Raw genomic sequence first — 13975 nt, forward strand, 5'->3', positions numbered from 1 at the left:
TAGATTCAGAAGTGCAGAAATCTCTAGGGGATTACATGCCAGCTGAGTAGAATGATTATGCTTTGTGTCATAGATTTGGATGGATTTAGGGATTACTTTTGAGATTATATTTAACACTCTTAGCACCTTATTTATTATTTCTTATAGAATAATATTTTGTCAAAGCTATGACAGGATTAAATATGTTGTTTTTCTTGAACCATGCATTTAATAAACATTAAATATTTTCTGCCTCCAGGGTTCACATGTCAAGACCCGGGACTGAAACAGATGCGGTCAGATAAAACTGGGCTTGACCCTAGTGTGAAGAATCAGACCCAAAAAAGTCAGGTATGTGATGTTGATTGATTGCTAACCTCTCTAGTTTTCCAAGGTTTTGCCTTTTCCAGCACTCTAACTCACTTACAAATTGCAGTGATTGCTGTCAAGAACTTTGTGAAGCATTACTTATGATTAAATCTGAAAAAAGCTTTTTTTCATATTAGTGTCATGCTAAATAGCATTTTGTATTTATCAAACTGTCATTTTTGCATGGTCCTACTTGCTTTTACTTTGAGATTTTTTTCCCACAAGGTTCTAGGGTTCATGGACAGAAGTAGTGTTTTGAAAGATAAATTATGCTAAATTATGAGAACTGAAATGTATGTATTATATGGGGCTGTCAAATGATTAAAATAAATAATCAAGATTTTTCTTATGTTTTGTATGATTGTGTTAATTGACCTTTTCACCAACATTTTTGCTCTAAAAGCAGCATAATTTATTATATGCAGCTAAACGAGTAGACAAAAATAATCTCAAAACCAAATATGCTGCTGTCTTCACCACCATGACACAATTGTGTATTAAATACAAAGATCACTATAGTCCAATGAGTTTTAGTTAAGAAATGGTCAGAGGGAATAAATTTCAGGAATGCAGTGAACCAGATGAGGCCATTTACTAAGTTACTTAGGCCATTTCCACTTAGGAAAAAAGGAGTGGCTTCTTCCCCCAAATTATTTTATATGGTCTCAGTCAATGACTTTTTCAGCAATTGTAGGCCTGTTCTCGCTCAAACAGTTTGCAGATTCTTGTTACAGTTGTAGATGGTTGTAAAATCATCCATTGGTCTCCTGTCAGCACTATCCAGCTAATCTACCAAAGGTGCTGAAGGTATTGCTTTAAGAGCCATTGAAATGCTATATTTGAATGAGAGGCCTACAATCGATGATTCAAGAATAGCATACAGCATGCAGCTACACAACTGCAGATGGTTCAAAGGGTCAAACTAGGAAGATTTAATGTTAATGGAGTTCAAAACAAAAATGCTTTTAATCATTTGTTGTGTTAACGTGTTAACTTTAACCACCCTACTATGATAAATTCATTTTTAATCTTGTTAGTGAGCAGCTTGGTTTTTGCTGCATGATGTTGGTACATGCAGTTCATATTCTTCTCTCACCCAGGCCCAAACAGAAGTGTACAACTAACTCAATATCAGATCAGACATTTTTCTGCTGGACCTCAGATCCAAGGAAGCAGCACAGATAGTGTTACTGTTACAGAGCTGGCAGGAGTAATGTTTGTGGATGTCTGTGTGTTTGTTGTGGAGACCACTTTAGGTCAGCAATTGATAATGCTGTATAATTTTTCATTTGTGCTTCTTGTTCAGATCTTGGAATGCCTAGCCTGTAACTACTGTGGTAGGCAAATGAGAGTAATAGCTGACATTTTAGTGTAGTTTTCAACCTTGCTATGATAATGTTTGTCTCATTGCTTGCTGTCTCAGCGGCCTTCCTCTGTGCAGTCTGCCAAATCCAAAATGGTAAGTTTGCCTCCTTTTAACATGAAAATAACAGACTAATGGAATCTCATTTTTTTCTCTCCTCTGTGCTTCATTGTCATGGCCTACCATTGGTAAGAGGGTGCTGGTGCTAAAAAAATTTATTTTATTAGTGGAAATTAATTTGCTTTGATATTTAATCTTGTTCTGGTGGTCAATGTTTACAGTAGCATGAACGAAAATGATCTTTGTGTATTGTAGAGCTCAGTAGTAGTGAGGCTAAAATGTATTGAGTAAAATAGACTTATTGCCTTTCGCCCGAAGACTGCTGGGATAGGCTCCAGCACCCCCCTGCGACCCTGACGGAGAAGCGGCTTAGAAAATGGATGGATGAATGAAAATAGCCTTATTATCATGAAAAGTCCCATAGTGATTTTCATGTAAATCATGCTTGTGAAGCATTATCAGCATGATCAGAACACTTGGCAGACACATAGGCACTAATTCCTGTTCTACTTATATTTAGGCATTTTATTGATGCCATACTCCTGCTAAATACAAAATGGAGGGATGTAATAATATAAAAATTCTGGCCTGATATTGTTAACAAATATATTTGCCCTGATTATATAAAAACACTGGAGTAGCCTCTGTTTTTTTCTTCTTCTTCTTAAAAGAGACCAGGCAAATCCAAATTAAAGCTAGACTAGATGCCTGGGCAACCCAAACTGAAGAGGTATTTTGAAGGGTTGAATTGCACAATTTTTTAAAAATTATTATTATTATACTTTTTTTTTAAGAAATAAGATTGAAGTGTCTTCAAAAAGAATCTCCCAATTGAGGAAAAAATACAGAAACAAAATAAAAACATGATTCTATCTGCATTGTGTCAACAGCATGCCTACAGTGCTGGTGTTATGATGTTGCTTGTGATTTCATGTCTTGTGATAAGTGTGACTACTGTAGAAGATGGCCTAATTAGTGCAATAAAGCAGCTGGTGTAGACCCCACAAGTTAGTTACTGTAATATTTTGACATACCACCAGTTAATAAAGAATGAGGCAGCATGGCAACATTTGGCTCCACTGGACCACTCTTTGTTAAGTGTTTCATGTATTAATCTAGTTATATAACATTAGTTAATGTTCCGCTAGTCGACACAGCATGACTAGTCATGGAATTTTTTATGAGACTGAATTACTGTAAGGCTTGATTTTCCCATTAAAGTATGTAATGTCACAGTCAACCTTCTTAGTGTTCCTCATACAAGTTGGCTTTTTTTTCTTTTTTCGATGACAAGTCGATTAGCCACCCTACTCTTCATTGTAGACATGAAATAGGCACCATAGAGGCCACCCTTCAACTGGAACTGGGACCATCATTCCATATTCCATATTTAATTAGGTTGTGTCTGGAATCTCAGCACTATAGGGAAAGCATGGCAGCCAAATTGTGCTGCTTAGAGAAATAATTAACTTTGTGAAAATAGCTACCTTTATCTACCTGTTTCTAAAATCAATGCTTTGCATATTATCTACAGATATAATATTCCCAGTATGTTAGTAACTTTAGGTGTTGTTTCTCTTGCAGTCTGAAAACTAAAAAAAGTATATTTCCTTCACTCAGTGGCTGTATATTTCACAGAACTGAAACCTGATTCTGAACAAATGTCTGTATGAAGTAACAGTTTCATTGTGTCTTTTTCTATGTAGAGTTTCTACATACAAATCAAAGCAGCACATTTTCTTTGAGCACTTGTAATCCTTGACCATTAAATATGTCACTCAGAGTGAGCTATAGATGTTACTCTTTTCATGCTCTCATGCATGTTTTAGTGGGTATAGTGGAAACTACCTTTATCTTTCTGTAGAATTTGAATTAAAAAAGACACTGTAGTCTCTGGATCTGTTTTTAACTTGCCTTTGCCTGCTGATTCCTTGATTAGAGGCCCTGTGCAAGATTATTCCAGGGGATTACAACTCAGTCTTTGGCTGCTATGATAGCCCGGCACCAGTCAGACAAATTAAATGTAATCCCCATGTTATTTAAGATGACAAATGCAGCCAATGATCCTCGGGGGTCAGATGATGGTTCTTGGCACACAGTCAAAAGCCTACTCAAAACTGTCAATCTCCTGTGGCAATGCTTGCCATTAGAAGGGGAGGGCAGGGAAAAATGCCAGGCAAGAATGCCAAAGGAGATGGAACGTGACATTTATTTAAGCAACCAAGAAGGGGATTGCAGTGAGGATTCCTTTTTTGTTTAGTTTTGCCTGTGTATATAAACCTTTACCTCACTTTCCTGAAATAGTATGTTTGTGGCTATGACATTTATGTAGCAGCAGTTTTGTAAATGTAAACTTTAAATCATAATCAATATTTTAAAAAGTCACAATTCCTCCGTCAATTTGTTAAATCTATCCTGGTAGGAAAATCTTATTCCAAGCTTCCATACAGCCATCTATGGATCATTTGTCCAGGATCCTGAGTCTGTATGGAATAATGGAGTAAATATTTAAAAAATAAATAAATAAAAAAGGCATTTGCTCATGAGCTCATTGTTAATCCAATCCATATGGTCTCATGTTAGATGGTTATTTGGGCACTGTGTTGCATTTAAGAATTCCAAAATAATTAGCAAATATTAAACAATGGGTAAACATTATTATGCACTTTCATGCAATATATCATGAAGTATAGCAATATAATATGTTTTGTGACAAACCAATAATACAGACACTGTAATAGTGGTGGAATGTATTGGCTTCTTAGAGTACATTTAGATAGCATATCTTAAAAGCAGCAGTCTAATAAAAATAATGATTGAGTTAAGTTGAGGTAATGTTGTGCAAACAAGTGAATGTACTGCTCTCTTTATCTTTTCCAGTGTCAGAGACCTCTGTCTGCCACCAACACTGATGCTGAAGAGCAGAAAGAGAAACAGGAGGTCAAGCAGGTAGACACATTGGGCTTGACAGCAGAAGAGGTATAAACTAAATAAAACATACAAATAAACAAACATATTGATTTCATTAGCCAATAAAACTGTTTCACTGTTGTAGGCAGTTTCCCTAAGTACAAACCTGTCAGGCAGTTGCAATGGCCCACACTGTTGCTTCTGAATGTCACAAGGACATGAGGGAACTTGTGCTTTTTCCTTATATAACCACAGACTTATCCTTTAGTAAGATTAATCAGTTAATTGAGTAGTGTTTTCTGAACCATCATTTTATTTGTCATACTATTATCATATCATTATCATATATAAAACAATAAATACATTTATAAATACAGTTATTGTGTGTGTGTGTATATATATATATATATATATATATATATATATGTATACATTCACACACACACACACACACACACACACACACACACACACACACACATATATATATACATACACATATATAGTGAGGGTTTTTGCAACATGTTAAATTAAGCACATCAACCGTAACTGATAAAGTTAAAGAGGCTAAAAATGTGTCTCTAAATAGTTCAATATTTTAAGCAAAAGCTGTGCTTTATAGTGTACCAATTTAATACTTTAGCCATGAACTAATATGCTAGTGTTAGCCACAAGCTAATGTGTTAGTCACAATGTAGCAATGCAACGTGATTGTTACATCCCTGATAAATATACACTTTTAGAAATATAATAAATCATTTAACCGTGTGATTATGCATGATCACGGCATTGCAATTAATAAAAGCTTTTTGTTGATTATATCCAACCAAGAGCTGTGGATTTACAACATTCTTTTTGTTTGTACTGTCTAGCAAAATTATCTAATAATTGCACTTTGCTATTTTAATTACATGTAACTCAGATTTTGTTGTGCCAACCTTCCTTGCACAATCACATAATCAATAAAATGTACATTCTAAGGTTATGAAGACTATCAATATTAACATGTGTTTTGTTGATCTTGAATTTGATCTTGAATGTCATGTTTCTCCTATCTTGGCCAGATGAAAGTTCTGAGGAGAACACAGGAAGAACATGAGAGGAGAGGTGGATTCATCCGCATTTTCCCCACACCACAAACTTGGGAACTTTACAGGTTAGAGGACGTCAGAGGAAAAAAAAACAACATTGACAAGAAAGTTGCTTTAAAAACATGAATAAAATATGTCTTAGATCTCATGTATTTTTTTTTTTGCTCCACCTTACCTTTCTCACACTGCTTGTTAAGAGTAAAGATTTTATTATTTTGTTTGCGATTTCATTATTTAAAACACACTCAGTACTTAGCAGCTGCTAGGAGATCTTGGGTGAAATTGGTTATGTAATAATGTTCTTTCTCTCTGCATTTGTCCCCGTCTCAGTGGTTATCTGGAATACAAGACATCTATGAACTCCATGTTGGCTAATAAACTTTTCCATGGAAGGTGAGCTTTTCCACTGCGGTTGGGAATGTTTTTGAGGGAAATGTGGTCTGTATTTTAGGTTTTTAGTTGATATTTTGTCTAGAGATTGATAGGTGGGGGTAACAATATATGTACACTACTAGTAGAGTGTTAGCTTTTCCAGAATGAACAGACTGTCTATGTGGCAGTGTGGCTTGGGTTGTCTTGTGTCAAAATAGGAAAAAAAGATGTTGGAAGAGTTGAGAATATTTAATAAAAAAGCTATGTGATACTAAAAATGGTTGATAAAAATGTTTCCCAGAAAACGTACAGCAGTGAATCATAAATACTGAATCATACAGTGCTTTTAAGAATGTGTGGACATTATGTGTCTTATCTACACCTGTTTTTTAGAGTAGTTTTTCCAGAACTGCGTGTTTTTTTCCTAAAATGTTTAAACCGTGCTTTATTCCTCAGGTCAGGAAAAACATCTGTAAACTCACAAGCAAGGTTGGTACACTAAACTGCACATCTAAAATATTATTTCTCACAGGAGGTTCTGGCTAGTTTTAATCACTATTTATCTTGTGATGCCCTAAGAATCCAATTTGTCATGTTATCTGAGTTTTTTCTAGATTTACTCTGTTTTATGCATTGGAGGAGAAGCTATGGCTCATTGATATTGTGTTTAAGATGTATGTTTTGAGTTATTTGACATAGTGGAACTTATTATTTTGAGGACTTTTTTGCTCCTATGTGAAAAGGACCTGTTTATTGGTACAGCATGTGCAGTATTTACATTTGGTATATGTGTTTATTTTATAGGAATAAGTTGAAAGGTAATATGCTTTTGGAGGTTGAGTCACTTAAAACTTGTCACGAAGTCCAGTATGAGAGGAAATTGCTTTCTCTGGAGGCCCGAAGATACAGACAAAGGCATATAGCTGGCTGTGCCATGACTGGAAGGAAGAAAGCCGGTAAAAATCTACTTTTTGCATAAAACATTGAACAAGCAATCTAAGAAACGGAAATAGCATTGTTCTACTAAACACCTCTGTCTTCAGGTCGACGACTCTCACCATCTTCTCCACACGGCAGTGAGAATGAAGAAGCAGATGAAGGAGAGGAGCAAAGGCCACAGGAAAACCAGGAACACACAACTTCACACACAGACTCTCAGCCCATCCCGACAGAGAATGTCCAAACTGAAGAACACTTTCTAGTTAGGGTCAGCAAACCTAAAGTGGATCTATTGCACATTCTCCAGCAGGGATGGGATCTCAGGTCAGTGTGGACAATATATGTTTTCGCTAGGGACCTTTGCTTATAAATGTCATTGAATATTTGTTTGCTTGCTGAGGTTCTGGTGTTACTCTTTTCTTATTTAACTTTTCAAAGTGAGTGACTACATGCTACATGCAGTCTGCTTTTTGTGTGGAGAAAATAAAAATGTACTCTGTAAGTACTTAAATATAATGTACACCAACTAGCCAGTTCATTAAGTACACCTAGTTTGTATATTATTCTCCATTTTTTTCAGATCAGCTTACCATGTAGGTCCACCTTGTGGTTCTACAGTTACAGCCTGTAGTCCATCTGTTTCTCTTTGTTAGCACCCTTTTACTCTGGTTTTCAATGATCAGGACACCCACAGGATCCCTTTACAGTAGGTATTATTTGGGTGGTGGTTCATTCTTAGCACTCCAGCAACACTGCATTATTTGATCCACTCATACTAGCACAGCACACACTAACACACCACCACCATGTCAGTGTCACTTCAGTGCTAAGAATGATCCACCACCCAAATAATACCTGCCCTGAGAGGGTTCTGACCATTGAAGAACATGGTAAAAAAAGGGGCAAATTATGCAGAGAAACAGATGGGCTGCATTCTATAATTATAAAACTACAAAATTCACCTATATGGCAAGTGGACCTGATAAAATGGAGAAATCGGATAGATACAAGGCAGGTATCTTATTGAAGTGTCTTACTGTTGTCGTTATGTTTTGAAAGTGGTGACTGAAAGTCATTGAAACTATAATATTTATATTGCCATGATAAACTAGGTGATTTTAATGAAATAAGTGAGTTTAATGAAGCAGCAAACATTTAAAGAATATGTATTATACTTAAGTTTAGTGCCTTAGTGTCTCAGATTTTTGTTGCGTTAAATTTTTTTATCCTAGAAAAAACTGTTACCATCCTGAATTCCAGGTTGCTTAGCGCCGACCTAATAATATTATCTTATACCATCGTAGCTGTAGAGGTCAGGATATTTTTGGATGGATTCTATTTCCTCTTGGCTGACTATTTCAAATGTTTGTGGAATACACTGCTTTTTGTTTTCTGCTGATATAGTGCAGTGCTGTGTATTTACCCCTCGCCTGATTTCTTTTATTTTTGCTCATTTGTCGCATTTAAATGTTTCAGATCATCCAATTCATCTTAATATACAATAAAGACAACATGAGTTAACACAGCTTTTAAATTTACATTCCATTTAATTTAGATAAATATTCATTCAAAACCTATATCATCCCTGTGAAAAAGTAACTGCCCCTAAATCTGATAACTGTAACATTCTTGGCATAAACAACTACAATTAAAAATTTGTGATAACATGCTATCAGTTTTATACATCGCTGTGGTGGAAATTTGGCCCACTTTTCTTTGCAGAATTGTTTTAATTTGGCTTCATTGGAGGGCTTTCAAGCATGAACTGCCCGTTTAAGGTTTCACCACAGCATCTCAATGAGATTCAGGTCAGGACCCGGTCACTCAGCCACTGCAAAATGTTAATTTTGTTTCTTTTGGAGCCATTCAGAAGTGGACTTGCTTATGTACTTCGGATCATTGTCCTGCTGCATAGTCCAACTTGAGCTTTAGGTCATAAACTGATGATACATTCTCCTTCAGGATTTTGTGATAGCAGAATTCAATTATGACGAGTCATCCATTTCCTGCAGAAGCAAAGCAGCCCCAAACCATCATATTACCACCGCCATGTTGTGGTGGAATGTGGTTTTAGCTTTGCGTCAGATGTAACAGAACCCGTCTTCTAAAAAGTTCCACCTTTGACTCATTAGTTCACAGAATATTATCTCAGAAGTCTTGGGGGTCATCTAGGTATTTTTTGGCAAATGCGAGATGAGCCTTTGTGTTCTTTTTGGACAGCAGTGGTTTGCACATTGCAGCTCTTTCATGGATGTCATATTTGCCCAGTGTCTTTCTTATTGTGGAGTCATGTACATTAACTACGACAAATGAGGCCTGCAGTTCTTTAGATCTCTCATCTGGGTTTTTTTGTGACCTCATGGATGACTCATCGATGCACTCTTGGTGAAATTTTTAGAGGAGGGGCTCTCCTGGGAAGGTTCACCACTGTTCCAACTTTTTCTCCATTTGTGAATAATGGTTCTCGCTGTGGTTCGTGGATGTCCTAGATCTTTAACAATGGCTTTGTAACCCTTTCCAGACTGGTAGCTTTCAGTGACTATGCTTCACATCTGTATTTGAATCTCTTTAGAATGTAGCATCATGCAGCTTTTTGAACCCTTCTAGCCTGCTTCACATTGCCAGACAGGTTGTATTTAAGTGATGTTTAGATTCAACAGGTCTGGCAGTAATCATGCCTGGTTGTGGCTGGTGAAATTTAACCCAACAGTGCTTTTTCACACAGGGCCAGGTAGGGCTGAACAACATTTCTCCTTCAATTAATGAAATCATCATTTACAGACAGCATTTTGTGTTTACTGGGGTTATCAATGTCTAATATTAAAAAAGGTTAATGATCTAAAACATTCAAGTGTGACTAATATGTAGAAATAGAAAAACTGGGAAGGGACAAATGCTTTTTCAGAGCATTGTGTATATATACATCTTATTCTGAGATGCTTTCTTGACTGCCTTTCTTGAGTCCATTCTGTTGTTAGCTTCGTTTTCTTTTTCTTGACTTTGACTGTTCCTACTCTGGTAAATTGTATGGGACAAAACACGTGGAAAAATAGACAACTTTAATAAACTGACTTCTAAAATGCACACAAACGCATACAGACACACACACACATGCACACACTCACTTGAAACAGTATAAACTTTTTGAGAACTTGAGTTACTGTAAGGAAACTCTCAGTAGAAAGACAAGGAAAGCTCAGGACAAAACTCTGGCAGCGCTGTGTTGTCCTTTTCATCCACTGCCGCAGCATGTTTTCACTCCTTTTGCACGACTCCACAGTGTCTACCTCATTCACACAGGAAGTGGATCCTTCTCCAGCCAACCAATCCTGCAGGTCAACCCTGACCTCCATGTAGAGAGTCTGGCTCAGATTGGCTGCCTAATTACTGGAGTCAGACTGTCTTTCCTTTGTTTAACAATTTGCAGGATCCTGGAAACACTTGAAACACATTCACTCCCCCCTCATGTTATGCAATAGCCCTACAAAAATATTTAGACCTGTTCTTTTTATACTGTGACATTAATGAATATTACATACTCCTGTCGAAAGTGTAACAAAGACACCAGTCTCCCCATGACTTATAAAGCGCGTCAGAAATTGTAATTTGAGCAGGGAATTATAATGACAAGTCTGAGTTTGTAGAAATTCCTCTGTACTTGCCAGGACCGAAAAGGGACCTGGGCAATTAGAGTACAGTGCATCATTGTTTGTGTTTGACAGCTTTTTTCAAAACATTTTTCTGTTGCATTATAGTCCCACTGCCCATCCCATTTTCTGCAAGGACATCTAAGTAGTTCACCAGTCTTCTGACTGAATTTAAGTCCTTCTTTTCCTGAAGAAAGATATCAACAAATACTTTGTTACACTGACACATACCACTGTTTGTTTCATCTGTCATGCCAAACCTGTAAAAACAAATGAGATGTGCATAAGTCTTGTTGAGTTTCCTAAGGGCAAACACAAACTCTGTGTACTGTGTGAAACTGTTCATTTCTCTTCAGGCTTCAAAGTGTATTTTTTTTCCTTGTCATGATGCTCTAGCAAGCTAGTCTAGCTGTCAGGGTTTATGCAGTATCTTTTTCATTCTCTCCATCTTGTTTTATGTTTATTTCACTATGCTTCCTTCTTGCATGTTGCTTTCCTCATCTTATGCCCATGCTGTTTTTTGAAGAAATATTTAACCTTTTCTCCCTCTACACCTCTGCTCCCCCTGTGACCTCATCACCCTCCCTCTTTCCTCTGCAGTAAGGTGCAGGCCCGAATGGCCTTCTCTTCCTACCTCCACCGAGTACAGATGAGGCTGCTTGCAGAGAGCAGAGCAAACAGTAGCTCTGCCTCATCAGAGAGGGACAATGACCAAATGGTAAATGACTTTAGAATTTATTCTATAATCTGTCATTTGAGCTTTAGTTTGAAATTTTCAGCCCAAAGTGCCCATATGCTTTTAAAAATGAGTCAAGTTAATGTTTACATCCACCCAGTATGTCTGAATAAATCTTACAAACAATGAGTTCAATAAATTGATGATGATGAGATGCTTTGTGGTGGATTAAACCAGAATATGGGAGCTGTACTTATGCTCTCCAGCTAGTTGTTTTAGAACAATTGTTCAAATCTCTCTGCTGATTATGCATATTGTTCCATGAGGTCCATGATTGCACTGCAGAAAAATGCTGCAACTGGATTATGAAATACTGACCACCCCCGCACCCCCCCCACCCCCCCACCCCCCCAAAAAATAAAAAAAGGCTTCCATGGAAGTTTCTTCTGCTTTAGCTTCAGAAGAAAAGAGAAACGTGAAACTGTTTGCATAGCCATTGGTCAGGAGTTTAATTTTTCCATGCCTGACTCAACTCTGTCATTCTGGAGGAGTTGGTAATGCGCTTCCTAAAGAGAGCTGCCAGTAACCTGCAGCAGGACATGCGTGTGGTGTTGCCCAGCTGCCAGCTTTCCCTGCCTGACCGTCAACGCATATTGTCCCATCAACTGGGGGAATTCATCCACTTCTATAACAAGGTTTATTTTGACATAATTTACATCTAAAATTATGTTTTATAATACAGTATATTGCACATTCCTACCTACATAAAAAGGAGAAAAAAATAAATGTTGTGGTAAAAATAAATGTTGTGAACTTATTGGTTCAAATGTAACATACATAGGAGACTGAGCAAATGGTCAAAAGTTTGGAGAAGATTAAAGATGAAGATCATTGTATCAATCCAAATGTATTTCAGGAGTTTATTCTGGAAGCAAGGTTGGTGTACTAAATATCACTCTTTCAGACTCACATACTGCTTTCTTTTATGCAAGCATCACTTAATGTTTGTGTAAATAATGATTGTATCAATTTTCATTCTCACCTCTTCAAAGTGAAAGTGATCTAGAAGAAGTCCTGACTTTTTACACACACAAGAACAAATCTGCCAGTGTGTTTTTGGGGACCAAATCTCAGAGTTCTGAGACAGACAGTAACAAAGAATGCCAGAAGGGCTCAGGAGAACCAGCAAAACATCAAACCAGGAAAAGTGAGTCATTGGTTTTGTTGTTTTAATATATATTTATACATGAATAGTTTGTTGCAACACTGCATATAGTATACATATACAAGTCTGTTGAAGTTATACATAACTGTTAAAACCATCTATTAGTGTTTTTTTCTTCTTAATATTGCACAATTAAAATAGGCATAACTAATAACAAACACATTTAACTATTGAAAAACACATTTAAATATTTTTTGTTGTTGAGCATAATTGAGCTAAACCATAACACAGTGATGCAGTTTGCTTTTTAGCATCAATCACACAACTGTGTGAGCTTGTGTTTCCTAGTACTAGTTAAGTTCTTGTCAAACCATATTACCTGATGACCAAGGCAAGTGTCTTTAAAAAAAACACTTGTCATGTGGCTCATCTTCAGCATGAAGTGTGGTGTTATGAAGATATTGTGTTTAAAGTCAGATGTAAAGGTGGCCTTAAACAGTTGTGTTTGATCCAAGTTAATTAACTTTTACATTTTTTCTCTAACCAGCTCTGGTGAATTCCAAATCAGAGTCCTCTGTGACTGCTGGCAAGGCCAGCCAAGCAAAAAAAGAAGAAGAAATTCAACAGAGTGCAACTCAACCCAGAGAGAACAAAATTGCTGTAACTCTTAATATGGCCAAGCACCGTAACACTGTCCGAAATAGAGATAGCAAATACAGTACATTAAATAACGGTGAAAACAAAACACGAAATGGAGATACAGTGACTCAAGTGCAGTCTGAAGTCTTAGCTGCATTTGAGACTGAAAGTAATGAAATCAAAATGAGAAGTACACCAGATGGAGAGCTTGGCAGTGACAAATCCCACCCCATAGCCCTATCAAAAATAATCAAAGTCAGTGAGGTTCAGCCTGAAATTGTAAAAAGTTGTAAAGCCCAAGCCAGGGTTTTGGCTTCCCAGCACACTTCATCTTATCCTGCAGCCATAGACTGTGAACACATCCACCTGCAGCACTGTTTCCCATCATCTTTTTCTGAACCCCAACCCCCACCATACGTTCAGCCTCCACCTCACCCGCATGCTGAACCTCAAAACAAACCACAGGCTGCTGTACCTTCTTCATCCAACACCCTCCAGCCTACACGTGTCATGTGGGCTTCGTCAGTTTCTAGTTCAGCTGGATCAGTGGCTTCTACTGATGTACTGCAGCGACTCCGGGTTTCTCGTTTGGAACAGCCTTCCGCTAATGGCATCTCCACTGGAGCATCCAATCCCAATGCTGTGAACTTCTACAATCAGAAACTCTCACGGCCTTCCTCTGCAGGGCAGGGTAAACTATTTTTGTCTTCTGTCAATAATGGATCTTGTATACTGTGCATTTATCAGTTCAGGAAATTCTTCAGC

General features: G+C 37.2%; 1 protein-coding gene across 5 annotated transcripts in view; it reads left to right on the plus strand.

The window, feature by feature from the left end:
• The window catches only part of ttll5 (tubulin tyrosine ligase-like family, member 5), a 73334-nt gene that overhangs the window by 27276 nt on the left and 32083 nt on the right, over positions 1-13975 (plus strand). For all 5 annotated transcript variants that reach the window (XR_005130838.1, XR_005130839.1, XM_017690846.2 and 2 more), the window contains exons 15-27: positions 239-330; positions 1772-1807; positions 4652-4750; positions 5746-5837; positions 6103-6165; positions 6601-6633; positions 6949-7100; positions 7188-7407; positions 11331-11448; positions 11955-12101; positions 12248-12342; positions 12459-12613; positions 13119-13901. Coding sequence is in view for 3 of the 5 variants with exons in the window: in XM_017690846.2 (XP_017546335.1) it covers positions 239-330; positions 1772-1807; positions 4652-4750; positions 5746-5837; positions 6103-6165; positions 6601-6633; positions 6949-7100; positions 7188-7407; positions 11331-11448; positions 11955-12101; positions 12248-12342; positions 12459-12613; positions 13119-13901 (2085 nt within the window). In the remaining 2 variants the exon portion in view is untranslated. The remainder of the gene's footprint in view (positions 1-238; positions 331-1771; positions 1808-4651; positions 4751-5745; positions 5838-6102; positions 6166-6600; positions 6634-6948; positions 7101-7187; positions 7408-11330; positions 11449-11954; positions 12102-12247; positions 12343-12458; positions 12614-13118; positions 13902-13975) is intronic.

This window comes from Pygocentrus nattereri, chromosome 10 (assembly GCF_015220715.1).
Source record: "Pygocentrus nattereri isolate fPygNat1 chromosome 10, fPygNat1.pri, whole genome shotgun sequence".
NCBI classification, from domain to species: Eukaryota; Metazoa; Chordata; class Actinopteri; order Characiformes; family Serrasalmidae; genus Pygocentrus; species Pygocentrus nattereri.